Below are 18,083 nucleotides of genomic sequence, written 5' to 3'. Positions count from 1 at the left end.
AGGGCATCGTGCACGCCTTGTAGAAAAATTAACATCAACCTCTACCGAAGGACAAAGAATTGAAAGATCCGATCAATCCATAACCCCTGATAGTGGAAATCTAGGACAATCAAGTCCCTGATATTTTAAGCTACCCTCGTTGGCCACTTTTGATGGAAAGAGTACCCTCATGAGCATATGATAATGGCCAACACTTATATGGCCATCATTAGAGCTACCAACTCACTAAAATACAAGATGTTGGCGGGCACATTAAAGGATGTCGTATTACGCTGGTACATGAGCCTTCTCAGGTTCTCTGTAACTAGCTACCAAGATCTAGCCAAGAAAATGATACATCAGTTCTTCACCAGCAAACACATAAAGGTCTCGACCACAAGCATTTTCAATGTCCATCAAGGATAGATCATGTTGTTGCGAGAGTACCTAGCTCTCTTTAATGAGGAAACTATTGAGTTCGCTCACCCTAATCAAGATGTGTTTGTAGCGGCTTTTCTAAATGGCCTCAAAGTAAGGAAGTTCAACCAGTCTCTACCCCATAAGTTGGCATCTAAAATGGAGGAGATAATGACACATAGAGTGATACATTAAAAGGGAGGAGATCAATGCACATAAGGGGACAAGGGATGCAAAAAAGAAGGGAGTGTCAGAATAAAAAACTAACGGGCAAAGAAAACATAGGGATCAACCACCCCTAGAGAGAAAGCATTGTTCAAGACCAAAGAGAGGCCATGTGAATATTTCACCCCATTGAACACAAAGTAGGACATAATTTTGCAAGAGGTCTATCATACAAAGATCCTTCGTGAGCTGAACCCATCCAAGGGAAATGTGATAGGGATAGATACAGATAGATGGTGTACATACCACAAAGTGTGAGGTCACCATACTAACGACTGTCACCACTTGAAGCAGGAGATCGAGAAACTAATACAGAGAACCTGTCTTTAGAGATATGTACTGGATGTCAGTCAAGGTAGGGATAAAAGGAGATCTCCATAACAAGAAGCCTTGGTAATAACTCAAGGTTCAATGAAACATAAGAAATGAGGGGTTTGAATTGGGTTTCAAGTATGACCAACCAAAAAAAACTCAACAATGATAAAAATACTCAAGGATTTTCATGTTGGTTCACTATTAACAAAGTTAATTCAGTTCACTCATCAGAGTGAGTTCAACTTCTCAATAAGGACTTAATTCACTAATCAATATCATTCAAAAGATTAAGGGTAACTTAATCGTATACACTAAAAGATTAGGGGTAACTTAAGACAAACCCTTATTTTGCAATCGCTATTTCATTTCAACCTTTTTAAAGTTTCTTTTGAATACCATTCAGCATCATGCAGATCTTTTGGTAATTTAAGATCAAAGTTTGCATCAAATACTTTAGCATGTAAATCATTTATTTTAGGTAAATATGGCAATAGATGTTTCAAATACCCAGCCATCGTTGTAAGTCGTCTGACACTCCTCCACCATTGTTTTCATCCTTGGCTACCTTCACATCCTCGGTGACAGCCTTTGTTTCAGTAGTCATAGGTAAATTTGAATCTGTAATTAATTTGAATATGAATAAAATTGCATCATCCTTTATTTACAATATTGTATCCACATTGAAAGACTTAAGCATTCTTTACTTATATTTTGTAATTAATATTTTTTTTGTCTTTTGCCAGATAGGTATACATACACCTGTAATGATAAAGACCATATTAACTTATTAAAATAAATAAATTTTTCAATTAATAGAATTAATTACGTATGAATACCAATTAATATTTAATGCATTTAGTTACTAAAGAATTTTAAATATCATTTGATAAGTATAATAACTGATACTAATTTATATAAAGAATATTTATTTTCCGAAAGAAAACATAATTGTGAGAAGTAGAATGAACCTTAGGAATGAATTATAGTTGTATTATATTATGTTTCTTATACAAAATGAAAGGATGGTAAGATAAAATGTAAGTAATCAAAAGTTCACAATGTATCATCTCATTAAGTTTTTAACACGCTTTTATTGATAGTACATCACGTATAAAGCAAACATATTCAACCTTTATCAATTTTAACAGTGAAAATGACAATCTGAAAAGAAATATGATAGTGGATACACATAAATTAAAAATTAAATCGAATTTACACAAATGATAACTAACTAATCGTATATAATAAAAGATTAGGGGTAACTTAAGACAAACCCTTATTTTGCAATCGCTATTTCATTTCAACCTTTTTACAGTTGCTTTTGAAAACCATTCAGCATCATCTCTTGATAATTTAAGATAAAATTTTACATCAAATACTCTAGCATATAAATCATTTATTTCAGGTAAATATGGCAATAGATGTTTCAAATGCCTAGCCGCCGTCGTAAGTCGTCTGACACTCCTCCACCATTGTTTTCATCCTTTGCTACCTTCCCATCCTCGATGACAACCTTTGTTTCAGTAGTCATAGATAAATCTGAATCTGTAATTAATTCAAACCCAAAATTATGAATTTCTTAGGAGAGTGAAGAAAAAGAAAAACTCTAATTTGATAAAAGGGAAATAAGGTGTGCTGTTAAATTAACAATCTTTTTCATAGAAGCAGTAACTAGAAAACATAAATATATCACAGATATAATATTGTAAGTTGAAGAGTAAAACTATATCAAACATGATATAAATCATAATGCAAATATAAGTAGAATAATTTTTAAAAAATGCAGAAATCATGTGATTGATGAAAAACGGAAAAGTGGGTAATGAAAGAAGAAGTATACCCTACGAAGGAAGAAGCAAGAATGAAAGGTGCAGTGTAGAGGAATGAGATGAATGGAGCGTAACTTTCATAAATAACTGTAGAAGAATTTGAAGGGTTGTAAATGTTTTCAAGATTAAATTGACATTTTGGTGTATGAAAAACCATCTATAAATTGATTTAGTTAGGGCATTTAAGTAATTCTGATAGTATATTACTTTATTATATTAATAATAGATAAGATACCCGTGCTCCCGCACGAATAAATTTATTTGATATTGTATAAAATATATTTAGATGCATGTAAATTTTAAATGAGTGACTTAATTATAAATGAACAATGATCATATAAACTCAATTGTATTAAATAATCATATAAAAAAAATTGTGAGCTAAAAAAAAAAAGTTTAACATTTTAAAATAAAAATTATCTCTCAAATAATTATAATTTTTTATTAAAATAAAATAGACATTGTATTGATAATGTAAAATATTATTTGTAAAAAATTATTTGATGCAATGTCAAATATATTTAGATACAAATGCAAAATTTAAAATGACTTATTTAATTGTAAAATAAACCATTATATAAATTTAATTGTATTAAATTATCATACAAAAAGATAAGCAAAAACGTGAGATGAAAAAAGAAAAAAATTCTTATTTAAAAATAAAGATTTTGTCTTTTAAATTAAGACAATGGATGATTAAAATAAAATAAATATTGTATTGATAATGAATGACCCGTGGGATAAATAAATTTTTAATTTTATTAAAATTAGATTATTAGTATTTTTACTGATAGTAAATAAATAGAGGTAAAAATTAAAACAAAAATGAGAAAGTGTGAAAAAAATATAAAAGAGATTTGAAATCTATAATATAAGAAAATTAATGGTTGTGGAAAACTCCAAAATACCCTTAGTTGATTTTTTGCCACCACATTAAAATTGTCTTTATTTGGTCTTTGCACAATAAAGTTCTTAATTTTATTATTAAAATAATACAACTCCCATATTCTATCAAACTTACCAAATCTCTCTTCATTCTTTATTTTTTTTCTCTTTCATCACTTTCTCACTTCTTTCTTGGACAAAAAAATCTATTATTGATATATATATATATATATATATATATATATATATATATATATATATATATATATATATATATATATATATATATATATATATATATATATATATATATATATATATATATATATATATATATATATTATATAGCAAAAATAGTATTTATGATCCAAATATTTTTTATTAAAAAATGGTATACGGGAAAAATTTATTCAAAAAATCTATTATTGGTCTAAATATTTTTATATGTGAAAATTTAATATTGATCCAAATATTTTTGTAAATGATACCTAAACAAAAATGATATTTGTATACGAAAAAAAATCTATTATTTACAAAAAATGGTATTTATGATCCAAACATTTTTTATTTAAAAATGATATAGGGAAAAAATTTACTATTGAACTAAATATTTTTATATATGAAATTTACTATTGATCCAAATATTTTTGTAAATGATACCTAAACAAAAATGAAGTCTGTATATGGAAAAAAAATCTATTATTGATCTAAATATTTTTGTATACGAGAAATGATATTTATGATCAAATATTTTTGATCCAAAAATAGTATACGGCAAAATTCTATTATTGATATAAACATTTTTATATACGAAAATTTAATATTGAACCAAATGTTTTTGTAAATGATATCTAAACAAAAATAATATTTGTATACGGAAAAAATCTAGGCTAAATTACAATTTTGGTCCCCCTGTTTTGGTATTTTCACGATTTTGGTCCCCCTATTTTCTTTTTAAACAGTTTTGGTCCCCCATCCCAATTTTGAACCAACTGTTCATGTACTGTTCATGTACGGTCATGTACTGTTCATGTACGAATCATGCACTGTTTATGAACAAAATTGGGATGGGGGACTAAAACTGTTTAAAAATAAAATAAGGGGACCAAAATCGTGAAAATACCAAAACAGTGGAACTAAAACTGTAATTTAGCCAAAAATCTATTATTTACAGAAAATAGTATTTATGATCTAAATATTTTTTATTCAAAAATTGAATACGGGAAAAAGTTTACTATTGATCTAAATATTTATATATACGAAATTTATTATTGATCCAAATATTTTTGTAAATGATACCTAAACAAAAATGAAGTCTGTATACGGAAAAAAAACTATTATTGATCTAAATATTTTTATATACCATAAATGGTATTTATGATCAAATATTTTTTATCCAAAAATGGTATACGGAAAAAATCCATTATTGATCTAAATATTTTTATATACGAAAATTTAATATTGATCCAAATGTTTTTGTAAATGATATATGTAACACCCCATACATAACTGACTAGTATATTATGCATGAAACGTTAAAATTGATATTGAGTACATACAAAAGCTATAGATATAGAAAGATCCATATTGAATACAACATGAAATTCTACTAAAGTATAACAAAACATGTGTCTTCGATGGATCTGCACAGCGGAAAATGAGATCTAACAAGGTTTCCGAGCCATCACCACTTCCAAGTCTTCAGTCCAAACCTGCTACTAACCAACCACTACTAAACTGCACCTGAAAAATATATAAGTTGATTGGGTGAGATTACTAAATCTCAGTGAGTCCTCCTATCCTATGGGTCCACTCGAATCTACAGGGTACATGCATCAAAACCGAATCCACCATTGATCCGGGGTTTATCCTCACATCCGGTACAAGTTGGAGCAAACACATGAATTGTCCACCGTAGGAGTCATCATATCACAAGTATACAAATAGTACAACAAACACGTATGCCAAAACCCATACCCGTGTATGGGGAATCCAGAAGTACGTTAATACCACTACTAGGTTACAAACACACCCTCGGTGGGTTCACCCATGCCTATTTATCAAGAGACTTGCACAAGCACCCTGCTAGAGTGATTAAATGGGTTCGCACAAGCCTACATGGCTGCGAGATGACCTTGCCTAAGAGGCGACACCGTCCTATTAATCACCTGTACGCACGTGGTGTTAACAGCAAGTGCAACACGCCGTCTCGACGCATGAGCCCATCCGGGTAGGAACCTAATGATGTAGCCTACATGGCATCACTAGAGATGGTTTACCTGTTATGCGTAGGCTTACTTAGCCGCATAACGCCACCATACCGAGCACACGAGTTTGTTAACAACAAGTGAGTAAAAAGCCCCGTACGGCACTCACAAGCACACTGCAACGGTAGTTCAGGTGTGTGCCTCTGTGATCCACGATCAGGGCAGTCCCACGGACGACTCAAGGACCCACGGTCCGAATCGTAACCTAGTACCTGGTCTACTTCGATTTAAGCATACACAACATAACAAGTGTTAATCCATACAATACAAGCAATTCCAATCGTTTAACCAAATGACGGTGTCTATAGATTTTCATGTATAAAACATAATAGCATAACATTCTCAATTATGGATATCACATTCATAATAAACAATAGATAATCTATGCCATGCATAACATAAGAATTGTTAATCAATTGGTAAGATATAAGTTCTTATACTAATTCAGTGGTTCACTAAGTGGGGTTCCACTATTATTAAATCAAACATTCTGGTTTGGGAACCAATTTTATTAGAAAGTACACGTCGCTATCTTTCCAATGATATAAAGTTTGCGCGAAACGAACTTACGACGCAAAAGTTACGAACTTCCGAAGTTTCCTATTTTTTCCATTTCGCTCAGGGTAACCGATTACCCAAACTCAGTAACCGATTACTGGCACTGAAAACAGCCCAAAATTGCATTTTTAACAACGTAATCGGTTACCCAAAGACCCGTAACCGAATACCCTGTAGCAGAATCAATTTTTCTGCATTCTAAGAGTCCTAAACCAGTCCCAAATGCCCTATAATTGATTCCTTGCATCCTCAATACAGTCCCAACGAATTTTATATCATACATATATTCAGAATCATCAACATGCAACATGTACTCATCAATTAAACAAGTTGATCACATGCAATTATGGATTATCACTCTAACCCCAATTCCCAACATAAACCCTTGCATACAAATTCCCCAAGGTATCTAACTAAGGATTCACCTTGGATTAATAGAGGTTGAGAGGATGCTCTTTCTGCCATTGGACTTCCATTGATGCAAAAACTTCACCTCTAACATGATTAAGCCCGTAACCCTCTTGTACTCATTTTCAGCACCAGTCATCAATCTTCAAACTTGTTTATCTCCATCAATAAACCAGCTATGAGTGCGAAATTTATATGCAAACTGAAGAGAATTTTGTGTAGAATCCAAGGCTTCGAGAATTACCTGAATCGGAGTTGTGAGCAGAAAGTTATGGCACTTTTAGTGAAGGCTGTCCATGGAATACGAAACTGCCAAAGTGAATATGAGTTCCTCTTCCTCTTCCATGCTTTTAGTTCTTTTTCTTCATAAAATTCTGATTTGGATAACACCAACCCACCAAACATGCTCTTAGTCACATGCATCATAGTTAAGAGCATCTCCAATGGTAGTATTTTCTTTTGAGTTCTCCACATGGACATCAATATAATAATTAAATATTGAAACAATTTTCCATGTCATAATAGAGTTGCATTGCAATGCAACTAGTATAAAATTGTGGTACCCAATCAAATTAATTTATGAGGTAAAGTTGTGGGACCCATTAGAATTACACTAATAAAATAAATATTAAATAAATTATTTTGAGATGATATGGCTGGTGGGACCCATAAAGAACTCAAAAATGGGTTGCACCATTGGAGATGGTCTAAATGGCCAAAATGTCCTTCAACTAGGTGACATTTACTCTTTTGCCATTTAGTTTGTTTCCAACAATTCTCTTTCCATCTCAACAACTATTCCTTAAATTAGAGGTTATCCCATAATTTCCTTCTTAGCACTATATATATCCATATAATCATGCTTAAAATAATATGAGATATTACATTATCTAAAGAAAAATAATATTTGTATACGACACAAATCTATTATTTACGAAAAAATAGTATTTATGTCGAAATATTTTTTATTCAAAAATTGAATACGGAAAAAAATTTACTATTGATCTAAATATTTTTATATACGAAATTTATTATTGATCCAAATATTTTTGAAAATGATACCTAAAAAAAATGAAGTCTGTATACGGAAAAATAACTATTATTGATCTAAATATTTTTATATACCAGAAACGGTATTTATGATCAAATATTTTTTATCCAAAAATGGTATACGGGAAAAAATTCATTATTGATCTAAATATTTTTATATATGAAATTTACTATTGATCCAAATATTTTTGTAAATGATACCTAAACAAAGATAATATTTGTATACGTATATAAAATCTATTATTTACGAAAAATGGTATTTATGATCCAAATATTTTTTATTCAAAAATGGTATACGGGGAAAAATCTACTATTGATCTATATATTTTTATATACGAAATTTACTATTGATCCAAATATTTTTGTGAATGATACTTAAACAAAAATGAAGTCTGCATACGAGAAAACAATCTATTATTGATTTAAATATTCTAGTTATCTAAATATTTTTTTCCTTTTTTAACATTTTATTTAAAATAAATGATGCATCCAAATGCGTGTAATAGAACAGATTTCGTGCGTATGCACGAGTTTGTTACTAGTTTTAATGAGAGAGAGAGAGAGAGAGAGAGAGAGAGAGAGAGAGAGAGAGAGAGAGAGAGAGAGAGAGAGAGAGAGAGAGAGAGAGAGAGAGAGAGAGAGAGAGAGTGAGAGAGAGAGAGAGAGAGAGAGTAGACTATTAATAAAACATAGATGCAAACTATCAATATTACCAGGATTTAACTTGTCACCCCCAAATTATAACTGACACCCCATTTATTATTATTTTAGCAATCCTTTCTCCATTTCGCGATCTTTTTTTCTTTCTTTTTATATATTTATTTAATAAATTAAATTTATGTTATCATTATTCATTTTAGGGTTAAATATATTTAAAGTCCCTCTAAAGTCAAGTATTTTTATTTTTCATCCTTTCAAAAAATTTCGTTAAAGAATTATCCATTTAAAGTTAGGAAGAGGAAAGTCTTGAACATCTGATATTTAATTGTACAAACAATGTGGGCTTCTTGCACTCAATTATGAACTGGTTGGATATTAGAGATACAAGAAGTATTGACTTTAATTGGATTAAGAGGAAAACTAAAAGTAAAGGAAGGAAAATGGGGCTGCTTAAAGCTGCTGTTGCTGAAGTGTTCTGTGGCATATGGATGTATAGAAAATAAGATTTTTGAAAATATGGGAGCTTATAGAGATCATCAAAGTGTTACTAGGAATATTATAGATGCTATAGTATATAGAAGGCGGATGAAACCCAAATATAAGAAGCATATAGTTAACATTCTCATGTAAATATGGTTCATTTATGTGGCTTCTAAGACTTTGCTTGTAATTGTTTCTCTTTTCAATAAATAAAATCTTTTATTTAAAAAAAAAAAAAGTTAGGAATGTTAACTTTCGGTATATGGCAATACAATAATTGTAGGACTATTTAGTTTCAAAATGTAGGGTAGAGCCCGTTAGCTTTACATATGCATGGAAAAAAATGGATTGATATCAGATTTAAATGCATAAAAAATTCAATTTTGAAAATGAAATGATTTAAAATTAATTTTAATAAAAATAAAATATAAAATGTATTTCAATTTAACTTTAATAAAGAATAACAACGGTGAAGATAATAGAAATAAGTTAAGCTCTTCATATACAAATCTTAGAAATTTAAATTTAAACGTCTAAAAATATTATGAGTATGAAATTTTGTATTGTACATTTGAGGCACACAAAAACTAGATAGGTTTTTTTGGCAAGGCTATGAAATTCGAGATTAATGTAAGAGAAGATAACCTAATTAATAAAATAAAAAAATATTTGTTTATTTATTAATTAGGTCCTTTCAAATGTTTTAATTAGACTACTTATATTATACTAACAGTTTGGATATCAATGAATATAAGAGTCATAAAGATTATCATGTGTATGAGTACTTAGGTGATGAAGGTGGTATGATTGTAACATTGAAATAACATGAAATGGAGGAGAGTGTATATAAAATTTGTCATGGAAGATAATGAAATTTAAGAATGAAAACACCAATGGATATTCTTTATTAAGAGTATAATGTAAATTATAGATTCATCATGTGTTAAGTATAAATCTCAACCGTTAACACATTCAATCAAGTAGTTTTATAAATAGTCTACATTTAAAAAACAATAATAAATCATATATATATATATATATATATATATATATATATATATATATATATATATATATATATATATATATATATATATATATATATATATATATATTCACTTCATTTCGATTTAAATACATTTTTATCCTCCTATTATAATTTTTTTAACTTTTTAATTTCCTTTAAGAAAATCAACTAACTGGTCCCTCTCGTGTTTTTTGATGGCCCACTGCCCTGCACTTGGCAGTCAAATATATAAAATTTACTCTTGAAAAAATTATTTTTGTAATATTTTACTTAGAAGATTTGTATTTTATTTGTCATTAGCAAAGACTTTTTTAAAAATAAATTTTGTCTTTTGCCTTTTAAAGTAATATAGTACACCTTTTCTTCATCACATCTATAAAATCTAGGTAATCACCTATAAAAATGGAATTAATTCAGTTGAATAAATTATTAATTTAATTCACAACATAAAGCATGGTTAATTCATTTAATTTAATTAACTATAAGTTAAATTAATTATTACTCTCCCTGTCTCACAATAATTGATGTTTTCTTTGAGATTATCATATTTTTTAATAAAATGATTAATTATATTGATTTCAATGAAAAAATGAGTTTCATTTACTAAAATAATTTTATTAATAATAAGTAATAGAGTATTTAAATAAATTAAAATACAATAAATAAGAGTAAGTTAGTGGAAAAAAATAATAAATGTCATATTGATATTTTAAATGGACAAATAATTTGAAAGAAATAAAAATAGAAAAGTTGACACCTATTGTAAGACGAAGGGAGTAGTTAATTTGAATTAATCATATTTTTCTATGTAATTAAAAAAAAAAATACTGGAAGAATGTAAAACAAATTAAACGTATGTAAAGAGTTTTACCTTGAGCCTCATGCATTATACTTTCTTTTTCTTATCTAAATTTATTGAGTGTTGCCATAGAAAAATAGTGTAAACAGTTATACACGTGAAACATGTGTTTATATTTGATATTTCATAAAAGAAAATATAACTATACCTAGTGTCATAGTAGTATAAATATATCTCACATGGATGTATTTTCACCACATATAATCATTGATTCTCTCTCACAGAGTCACAAAACAGTAAGCATGCTTATGCAACAAATATATTGGAGGCCAAATTGTCTGATCTTGCAAAAGCCAAGCCTCCATGGCATTGGCAGTAGTAACCATAGATGTTTTCAGGTTGGTTTGTCAAGGCCATTGTTGACAAAGCAAAAGAAAGAGAGGAAGTTTAAGAATGAGTGCATGAAAATCAAAGCTGTGGCTGTGAGTGAAGAAGCAATAGAAAGAAAATCTGTAGAAGTAAAAGCTACAGTGACTGTTCAACCAGCAAGTGGAGGAGTTTTATCAAAACTGGGTTTACAAAGTGGTCTTGATGAAATAACTGATTTGATGGGTAAATCTATTCTCTTGGAGCTTGTTAGCTCCGAGCTAGATCCAAGTAAGTCATTTTAAAAAAAATGTAAATATGACTTAAAAGATTATTAATTTTTTTTTAAAAGTTTAATAATATTATGTTATTGATCTAAAGAAAAAATATTAATGATTCAAATTAAATTTAAATTTAAAATTTTATATAAAAGTTCAGGTTGGCGTGTTATCCTTCTAAACTATGTTTTTAATTGAGTCTCGATCTTCTATTTCTCTTTTTAAAAATGTTTGTTAATGTTTAAAAGATTATAGTTAAGATTAATGGTGTGTTTAAATTTTTATAAGTTAGGTGATATGAGGTTTGTAAACCTAAGTATTTAGGTGGGTTGGGTGTATGTGATCTTAGGCTGGTAAATTTGATCCTACTTGAGAAATGATAGTGGAGGCTGATTAATTACTGACACGCTTAGATTGTGACGCTAGAGTTTTGGTGTCGCAAGGTATGGTTCTCAAAAGGTTATGTCTCTTAAAGGGGGAATACTGCTTGTTCTATAATTAGCATCCCCACGGGTGGAGATATGTCTCTTTGTTGGGATCTTCGTCAAATATTCATTCAGATTGGCTTAAAATATATATATATATATATATATCTAAAAAGAAGCGGACTTCGATCTCCTTACCTCGTTTTAGGGTGATCATTGGATTTGTCTCTAACGCTTGAAGTTACTCTTATCCAGACTGTTCCAGGATTCTCTTTAAGAACTTGAAAAAATGGGGGAGGTGGGTCGTAGGGTCGATGGTGTACTAATTTGAGGTTTTCGATGGAAGAGGATGAACTTTTTTTATTAGAAACAAATAGCTCCTTGATGAGCTCTTTCAGTTCACCTAAAACATCATTCTCTCCCTTGAGAGGGACCTATGGTGGTAGAGCCATGATAAGGATGATGATTACTCGGTCACTGCGGGGTATTTCCTCTTAGTTGTTGCTCATCTGCCACTTGTTAATTGTAGACCTTGTTTTAACCCGTCTCTGACTTTCATCTAAAATAGTTTGACTCTTACTAGGTGGTTTTTTCTAGCAACTGTTGTAGGATAAAATTGCAATTAGAGTGAATTTGCTCAAACATAAGGTGATTATAGACCCGAAAAGTTGTTGTAGTAGCTTTGGTTCATTGGGGTTTGAAACTTCTTCTCATCTATTGTGACTTGTGAGAATTCGATGTGTCTGTGGTATCAAGTTTTTTTGGTGATTTGTTTGACCTTTAGTTTTACCTAGTTTTTTGTCTATGGTGTTAGATCTGGTTAGATTTTTAGGAGTCCACTGTAGTTGTATATCTGATTTGTTGTTGATTTGATATGTTGTGATTTGCCTCATTTGAAAAGTCAGAAATGAATTTTTTTTTGGAAGATGGTAGACATAAAAGAGTTGTTGAATCAGTGCATTATTTTTTTTTGAAGTGATATCTTGACAAGTCATCTGGATACTCTTATGCTTACTATGAACGACAGAAGTACCTTATCTTATGTATTAGTTATTAGTAGGTTGAAGTGTATTTCACTATTTCGCAAGGTTTAGTGATAGTAACATGTTGGTTGAGTTTCATTTCTAATTATTGCTTATGGATTAATTTTGAGTTTTTTCATCTTTTTTTAGTGGTGGTTTTCTACTCTCACTTTTGTGTTGATATGTTTTAGTTTTTTTAGCATGATTTGCTAGTTATTTTGTTTGTTTTATGATTTTGTCGAATTGTTTTGATAGATTAACGCAGTCTAATATATATGAATATAATTTTTTACTATTACTGAATTTTTTTTTATTAGTGTTTTTATATAGCTAAATGCAAATATGTTCAAATAAAATTTTAATTAAAAAATAATTTATTTTAAAATTATTGTTTATATATATTAATAATTTATTTATATTAATACATATTAGAGACTGTAGTAGTTTAAATCCGTAGTTTAAATTTATTTAACTCAAATAAATAATAAAAGTAATTTTAATAGTAATATATTAAATTTATTTATTTATGGTTTAATTAAAAACCTTAATAAAACAAACACTAAATTTTGTTTTACTTTATCTCACATGCCTTGTCCGGTAAGAACTAGTAAGAAGTTTAGCTGAACATGTCTCTTGAGGTCCCCTAGCACCTACTTTGTCCTTAACCATCACTTAACATTAATTGTAATTTCTTCCTTTGTTTTGTTTCAAAAAGAGACAAAATTAGAGAGGAAAAGGATCAAAGGTTACGTTCATTTGACGCATCGATCATCAGAAGAGGTTAAATATGAAGCTGAATTTGAAGTACCAGCAAATTTTGGAGAGATTGGTGCTGTTCTTGTGGAAAATGAACATCGAAAGGAAATGTTTATGAGAGAAATTGTTCTTGATGGCTTTCTCACTGGTCCTGTTAAATTTTCATGTGAATCTTGGGTTCACTCCAAGTTTGACAACCCTGCTAAGAGAGTGTTTTTCTCAAACAAGGTACCTCCACTTTTTACAAGTGACTTGAATTAAATGTCATTTTAAATTTGACATTATTTAAAAAAATAATAATTAATTTAAATGATTTTAATACTAAAATAAATATTATTTACAAAAATATATTTGTTTTGTGTAAATATTAAAATAATTATGTAGAGAAAAAATTAAATTTAATGAAAAAAATAATATATATTACATTAAGACTTTTTAAATGATAATTATTTTAAAACGAAAAAAATACAAGTATATCGTGTATTGAATGTGGTGGATGAAGTAACTTAATTGATATATGTTAATTAACTTAAACGAGTATAAAATATTATTTTATAGTCTAACCCTTGACAATATCATTTATTTATATTTATATATTAATGTAAATTAATTTTTAATATTTATTAATAAATAATTTTTAAAAATTAATATTAAATATTTTTGCCGATTAACCAATTTAAATAAAGAAGAGAAAAGAAAAATGTAATAATTTAAATTAGAATTTAAAATTAAATAAAATATTCTTATAATCAAATAATTAAATTGCATGTTGATAAATATTAAACAAGGGTTTTATCTTATTATAAAAAATAGGTACATACAGCACAGCAACCACAAAACTCTCATAAATTTTACATGATAAAAATAAGTTAATTGATAAGAAAAAATTATTTATCTATAGTAAAAACGTTTTAAAACCTATAAATTTTTTAAAAAATTGTATTAAAAACTCAAACTAAACTAAATTAAATAATTGGTTAAATTGTCAAATTAATTAAATTAATTTGATTGAGTAAAAACATATAAAATATTGTTGATAAATTTAATTGAACCGACATATATTTATATTATTATTAATTAAATATTTTGTTTTGAATTTGAATATGAAATTTTATAAATTCCTATTAATAATTGTTAATTTGTCTATCAATACATAAAAATAAAAATAAAAACATATGCTACATGACTCTAATCATTGAGTTTTATTTTTGGCAAATTTAAATCCTTGATTAAGAAATAGGACAAGTTGTTTCTTCAAATAAGAGGGGAGTATGAGTTGTCTGTGTCATTCAATTATGAATCTGAAGTAACAATTACTCCTTTATATTCTATTTGTAGTTATGCAAATATATGCAGTTGTTAATAAAATAAGTAGATGCATTAGTTTTAATAATAAAATTAAAAAAATAATTAAAATGTTTGTATTAATTATAGTTGATGAAATAGTTAAATAGAACAGTATAGTAATGAAAAAATTAAAAAATATTACATTGATAAGTTTTTGAATTATCATGTGTACAATTGACTTACATGCATGTTTCGTACCTAATTATTTCTTACTTAATTTTTGAACAGTCATATTTGCCATCTGAAACACCAGAAGGATTGCAAAAGTTAAGAGCAGAAGAACTAATAAGTTTACGAGGCAATGGAGAAGGCGAACACCAAAGCTTTGATCGAATATACGATTACGATGTGTACAATGACCTCGGAGATCCAGACACTAATCCTGATCACAAGAGACCTATTCTTGGTGGCAGCGAACATCCATATCCTAGGCGTTGTAGAACCGGAAGGCCTCGTTGTAATACAGGTATGTGTCCGTGTAGGACACTGATACTGGCACGCGTTGAATACCAGACATATCTGATTTTAAAGTCTAATGACTGTATATATACTTTTGTATGAAAGTCTAATGACTGTATATATACTTTTGTATGAACAGATCCATTATCCGAGAAAAGAAGTGACAATGTCTACGTTCCTAGGGACGAATGCTTCTCTGATGTAAAACAACTCACGTTTTCAGCAAATACTTTAAAATCTGCTTTCCACGCGCTTTTACCGGGTTTGAAAACAGCTGTAGTTGACAAGAATCTTGGATTCCTTCTTTTCTCATCCATAGATGACCTTTTCAATGAAGGATATACCTTGCCTCCTCAAAAGGAGAAAGGATTTCTTAGGACTGTACTACCGCGGTTGGTTAGGCTTGTCAATGATGCTACGGGTGATATTCTTCGTTTTGAGACTCCCGCCACAATGGACAGTAAGATATGATTTGTATTGTATTCCTGCGCGTGAAAATTAGTTATACTAGTTAGTTATAATAACTTGGTTTGATATGGCAGAGGACAGATTCTTTTGGTTTAGGGATGAAGAATTTGGAAGACAAACTATAGCTGGTCTTAATCCTTGTTGCATCCAATTGGTTACGGTATACTTCTCGCACAAGTTACCTTTTTTATTTATTATTTTTTTTAAAGAAAATTGAAACTCAACGATGATCATTGATAATGTAGGAATGGCCATTGAAAAGCAAGCTTGACCCTAATGTTTATGGTCCTGCGGAATCAGCGATAACTACTGAAATAATTGAGCAACAAATCCGAGGATTCGTTACTGTTGAAGAGGTATGTTCTGAGTTTAAGGATATTGAATAGTTAATATATTTTTACATGACAATGTTAACGTTTTGCAATGTTAACAAACTCAATACAGGCCATAAAACAGAAGAAGTTGTTCATTCTAGACTACTATGATTTTTTCATGCCATTAGTAGAGGAAGTTAGAAAACTTGAAGGCACAACATTGTATGGATCAAGGACTTTGTTCTTCCTTACACGCGAAGGTGCGTTAAGACCTCTAGCGATTGAGCTAGCTCGGCCGCCGATGAATGGAAAGCCACAGTGGAGGCAAGTATATACGCCTTCTTGGCACTCAACTGATGTTTGGCTTTGGAGACTTGCCAAAGCTCATGTCCTTGCTCATGACGGTGGCTATCACCAACTTGTTAGTCATTGGTATGAAACACTATACCTCTTTAATATATACTAGGATTGAAAAGAGAAAACAATAAACATAGCTTATTTGGTTTTCGTATTTGTTCAGGTTGAGAACTCATTGCTGTACAGAACCATACATCATTGCAACGAATAGACAACTTAGTGCAATGCATCCAATCTACAGATTGTTACTTCCACATTTTAGATACACAATGGAGATCAATGCACTTGCACGTGAAGCACTGATAAATGCGGATGGAATAATCGAGAGTAGTTTCACTCCTAAACAACTTTCCATCTTAGTAAGTTCAATAGCCTATGATAAACACTGGCAATTCGACTTACAAGCCCTTCCGAATGACCTTATCCACAGAGGATTGGCTGAAAAAGATCCAAATGCCCCTCATGGCTTAAAACTGGCCATAGAAGATTACCCTTATGCAAATGATGGCCTTGTTCTTTGGGATGCTATCAAATCTTGGGTCACTGATTATGTCAACCACTACTACAACGGTGATTCAAGAACTGTTGTGTCAGATAAAGAATTACAAGCATGGTGGGAAGAGATTAGAACAGTTGGACATGGTGACAAGAAAGATGAACCTTGGTGGCCTAATTTGAAAACAAATGAAGATCTTGTTGAAATAGTGACAACCATTGTCTGGATAACATCCGGACATCACGCAGCAGTGAACTTTGGTCAGTACACTTACGCGGGCTATTTTCCTAATAGACCGGCTATTGCGAGAAACAACATGCCCACAGAAGACCCTTCTGATCAAGAATTGGAACTTTTCTATGATAAACCAGAAGTGACATTGTTGAAGTGTTTCCCTTCACAAATTCAAGCTATGACGGTGATGACCGTGTTGGATATTTTGTCTAGTCATTCACCGGACGAGGAGTATCTTGGACAAACGGTTGAGCCAGCGTGGGAAGAGGAACCAATGATTAAGGCTGCTTTTGAAAAGTTCCAAGGAAGGTTGATGGAGCTTGAAGGTATTGTTGATGAGAGGAATGCTAATAAGAATCTGAAGAATAGAAATGGTGCTGGGATTTTGCCATATGAACTTTTGAAGCCAACTTCAGAGCCTGGTGTAACAGGAAAAGGTGTTCCATATAGTATATCTATTTGATTTGAACACATTGTGTATGAATTTGTTTGGTACTTGCTTGTGTTGTCTTGGTCTTTGAGTGTTCTATTTTAAGCTCACTGTAATGCAATTGACAGTAACTTCGAATAAAGTTTTGCTTATGATAAACATTTATTCTACCCCTAGTCTGATCAGGATAGTAGTAGAAAACTCTTATACGCCAGTTATCTTCAACAAAATC

At 30.0% G+C, this 18,083-nt stretch overlaps 1 protein-coding gene across 1 annotated transcript; it reads left to right on the top strand.

Moving 5' to 3' along the window:
- The first annotated feature begins 11,123 nt into the window (after window positions 1–11,123).
- LOC131635296 (linoleate 13S-lipoxygenase 2-1, chloroplastic-like) lies at window positions 11,124–18,010 on the top strand. The gene is made up of 8 exons (XM_058905909.1): window positions 11,124–11,556; window positions 13,706–13,974; window positions 15,322–15,559; window positions 15,692–16,012; window positions 16,095–16,180; window positions 16,266–16,376; window positions 16,465–16,766; window positions 16,855–18,010. The coding sequence occupies exons 1-8, from the start codon at window positions 11,139–11,141 to the stop codon at window positions 17,882–17,884; spliced, it is 2,775 nt and encodes a 924-aa protein (XP_058761892.1). The 5' UTR covers window positions 11,124–11,138; the 3' UTR covers window positions 17,885–18,010.
- Window positions 18,011–18,083: the final 73 nt, after the last annotated feature.

The sequence above is a fragment of the Vicia villosa genome, unplaced genomic scaffold, assembly GCF_029867415.1.
Source record: "Vicia villosa cultivar HV-30 ecotype Madison, WI unplaced genomic scaffold, Vvil1.0 ctg.001463F_1_1, whole genome shotgun sequence".
Taxonomy (NCBI): domain Eukaryota; kingdom Viridiplantae; phylum Streptophyta; class Magnoliopsida; order Fabales; family Fabaceae; genus Vicia; species Vicia villosa.
This window is presented reverse-complemented; position numbering and strand designations above follow the sequence as displayed.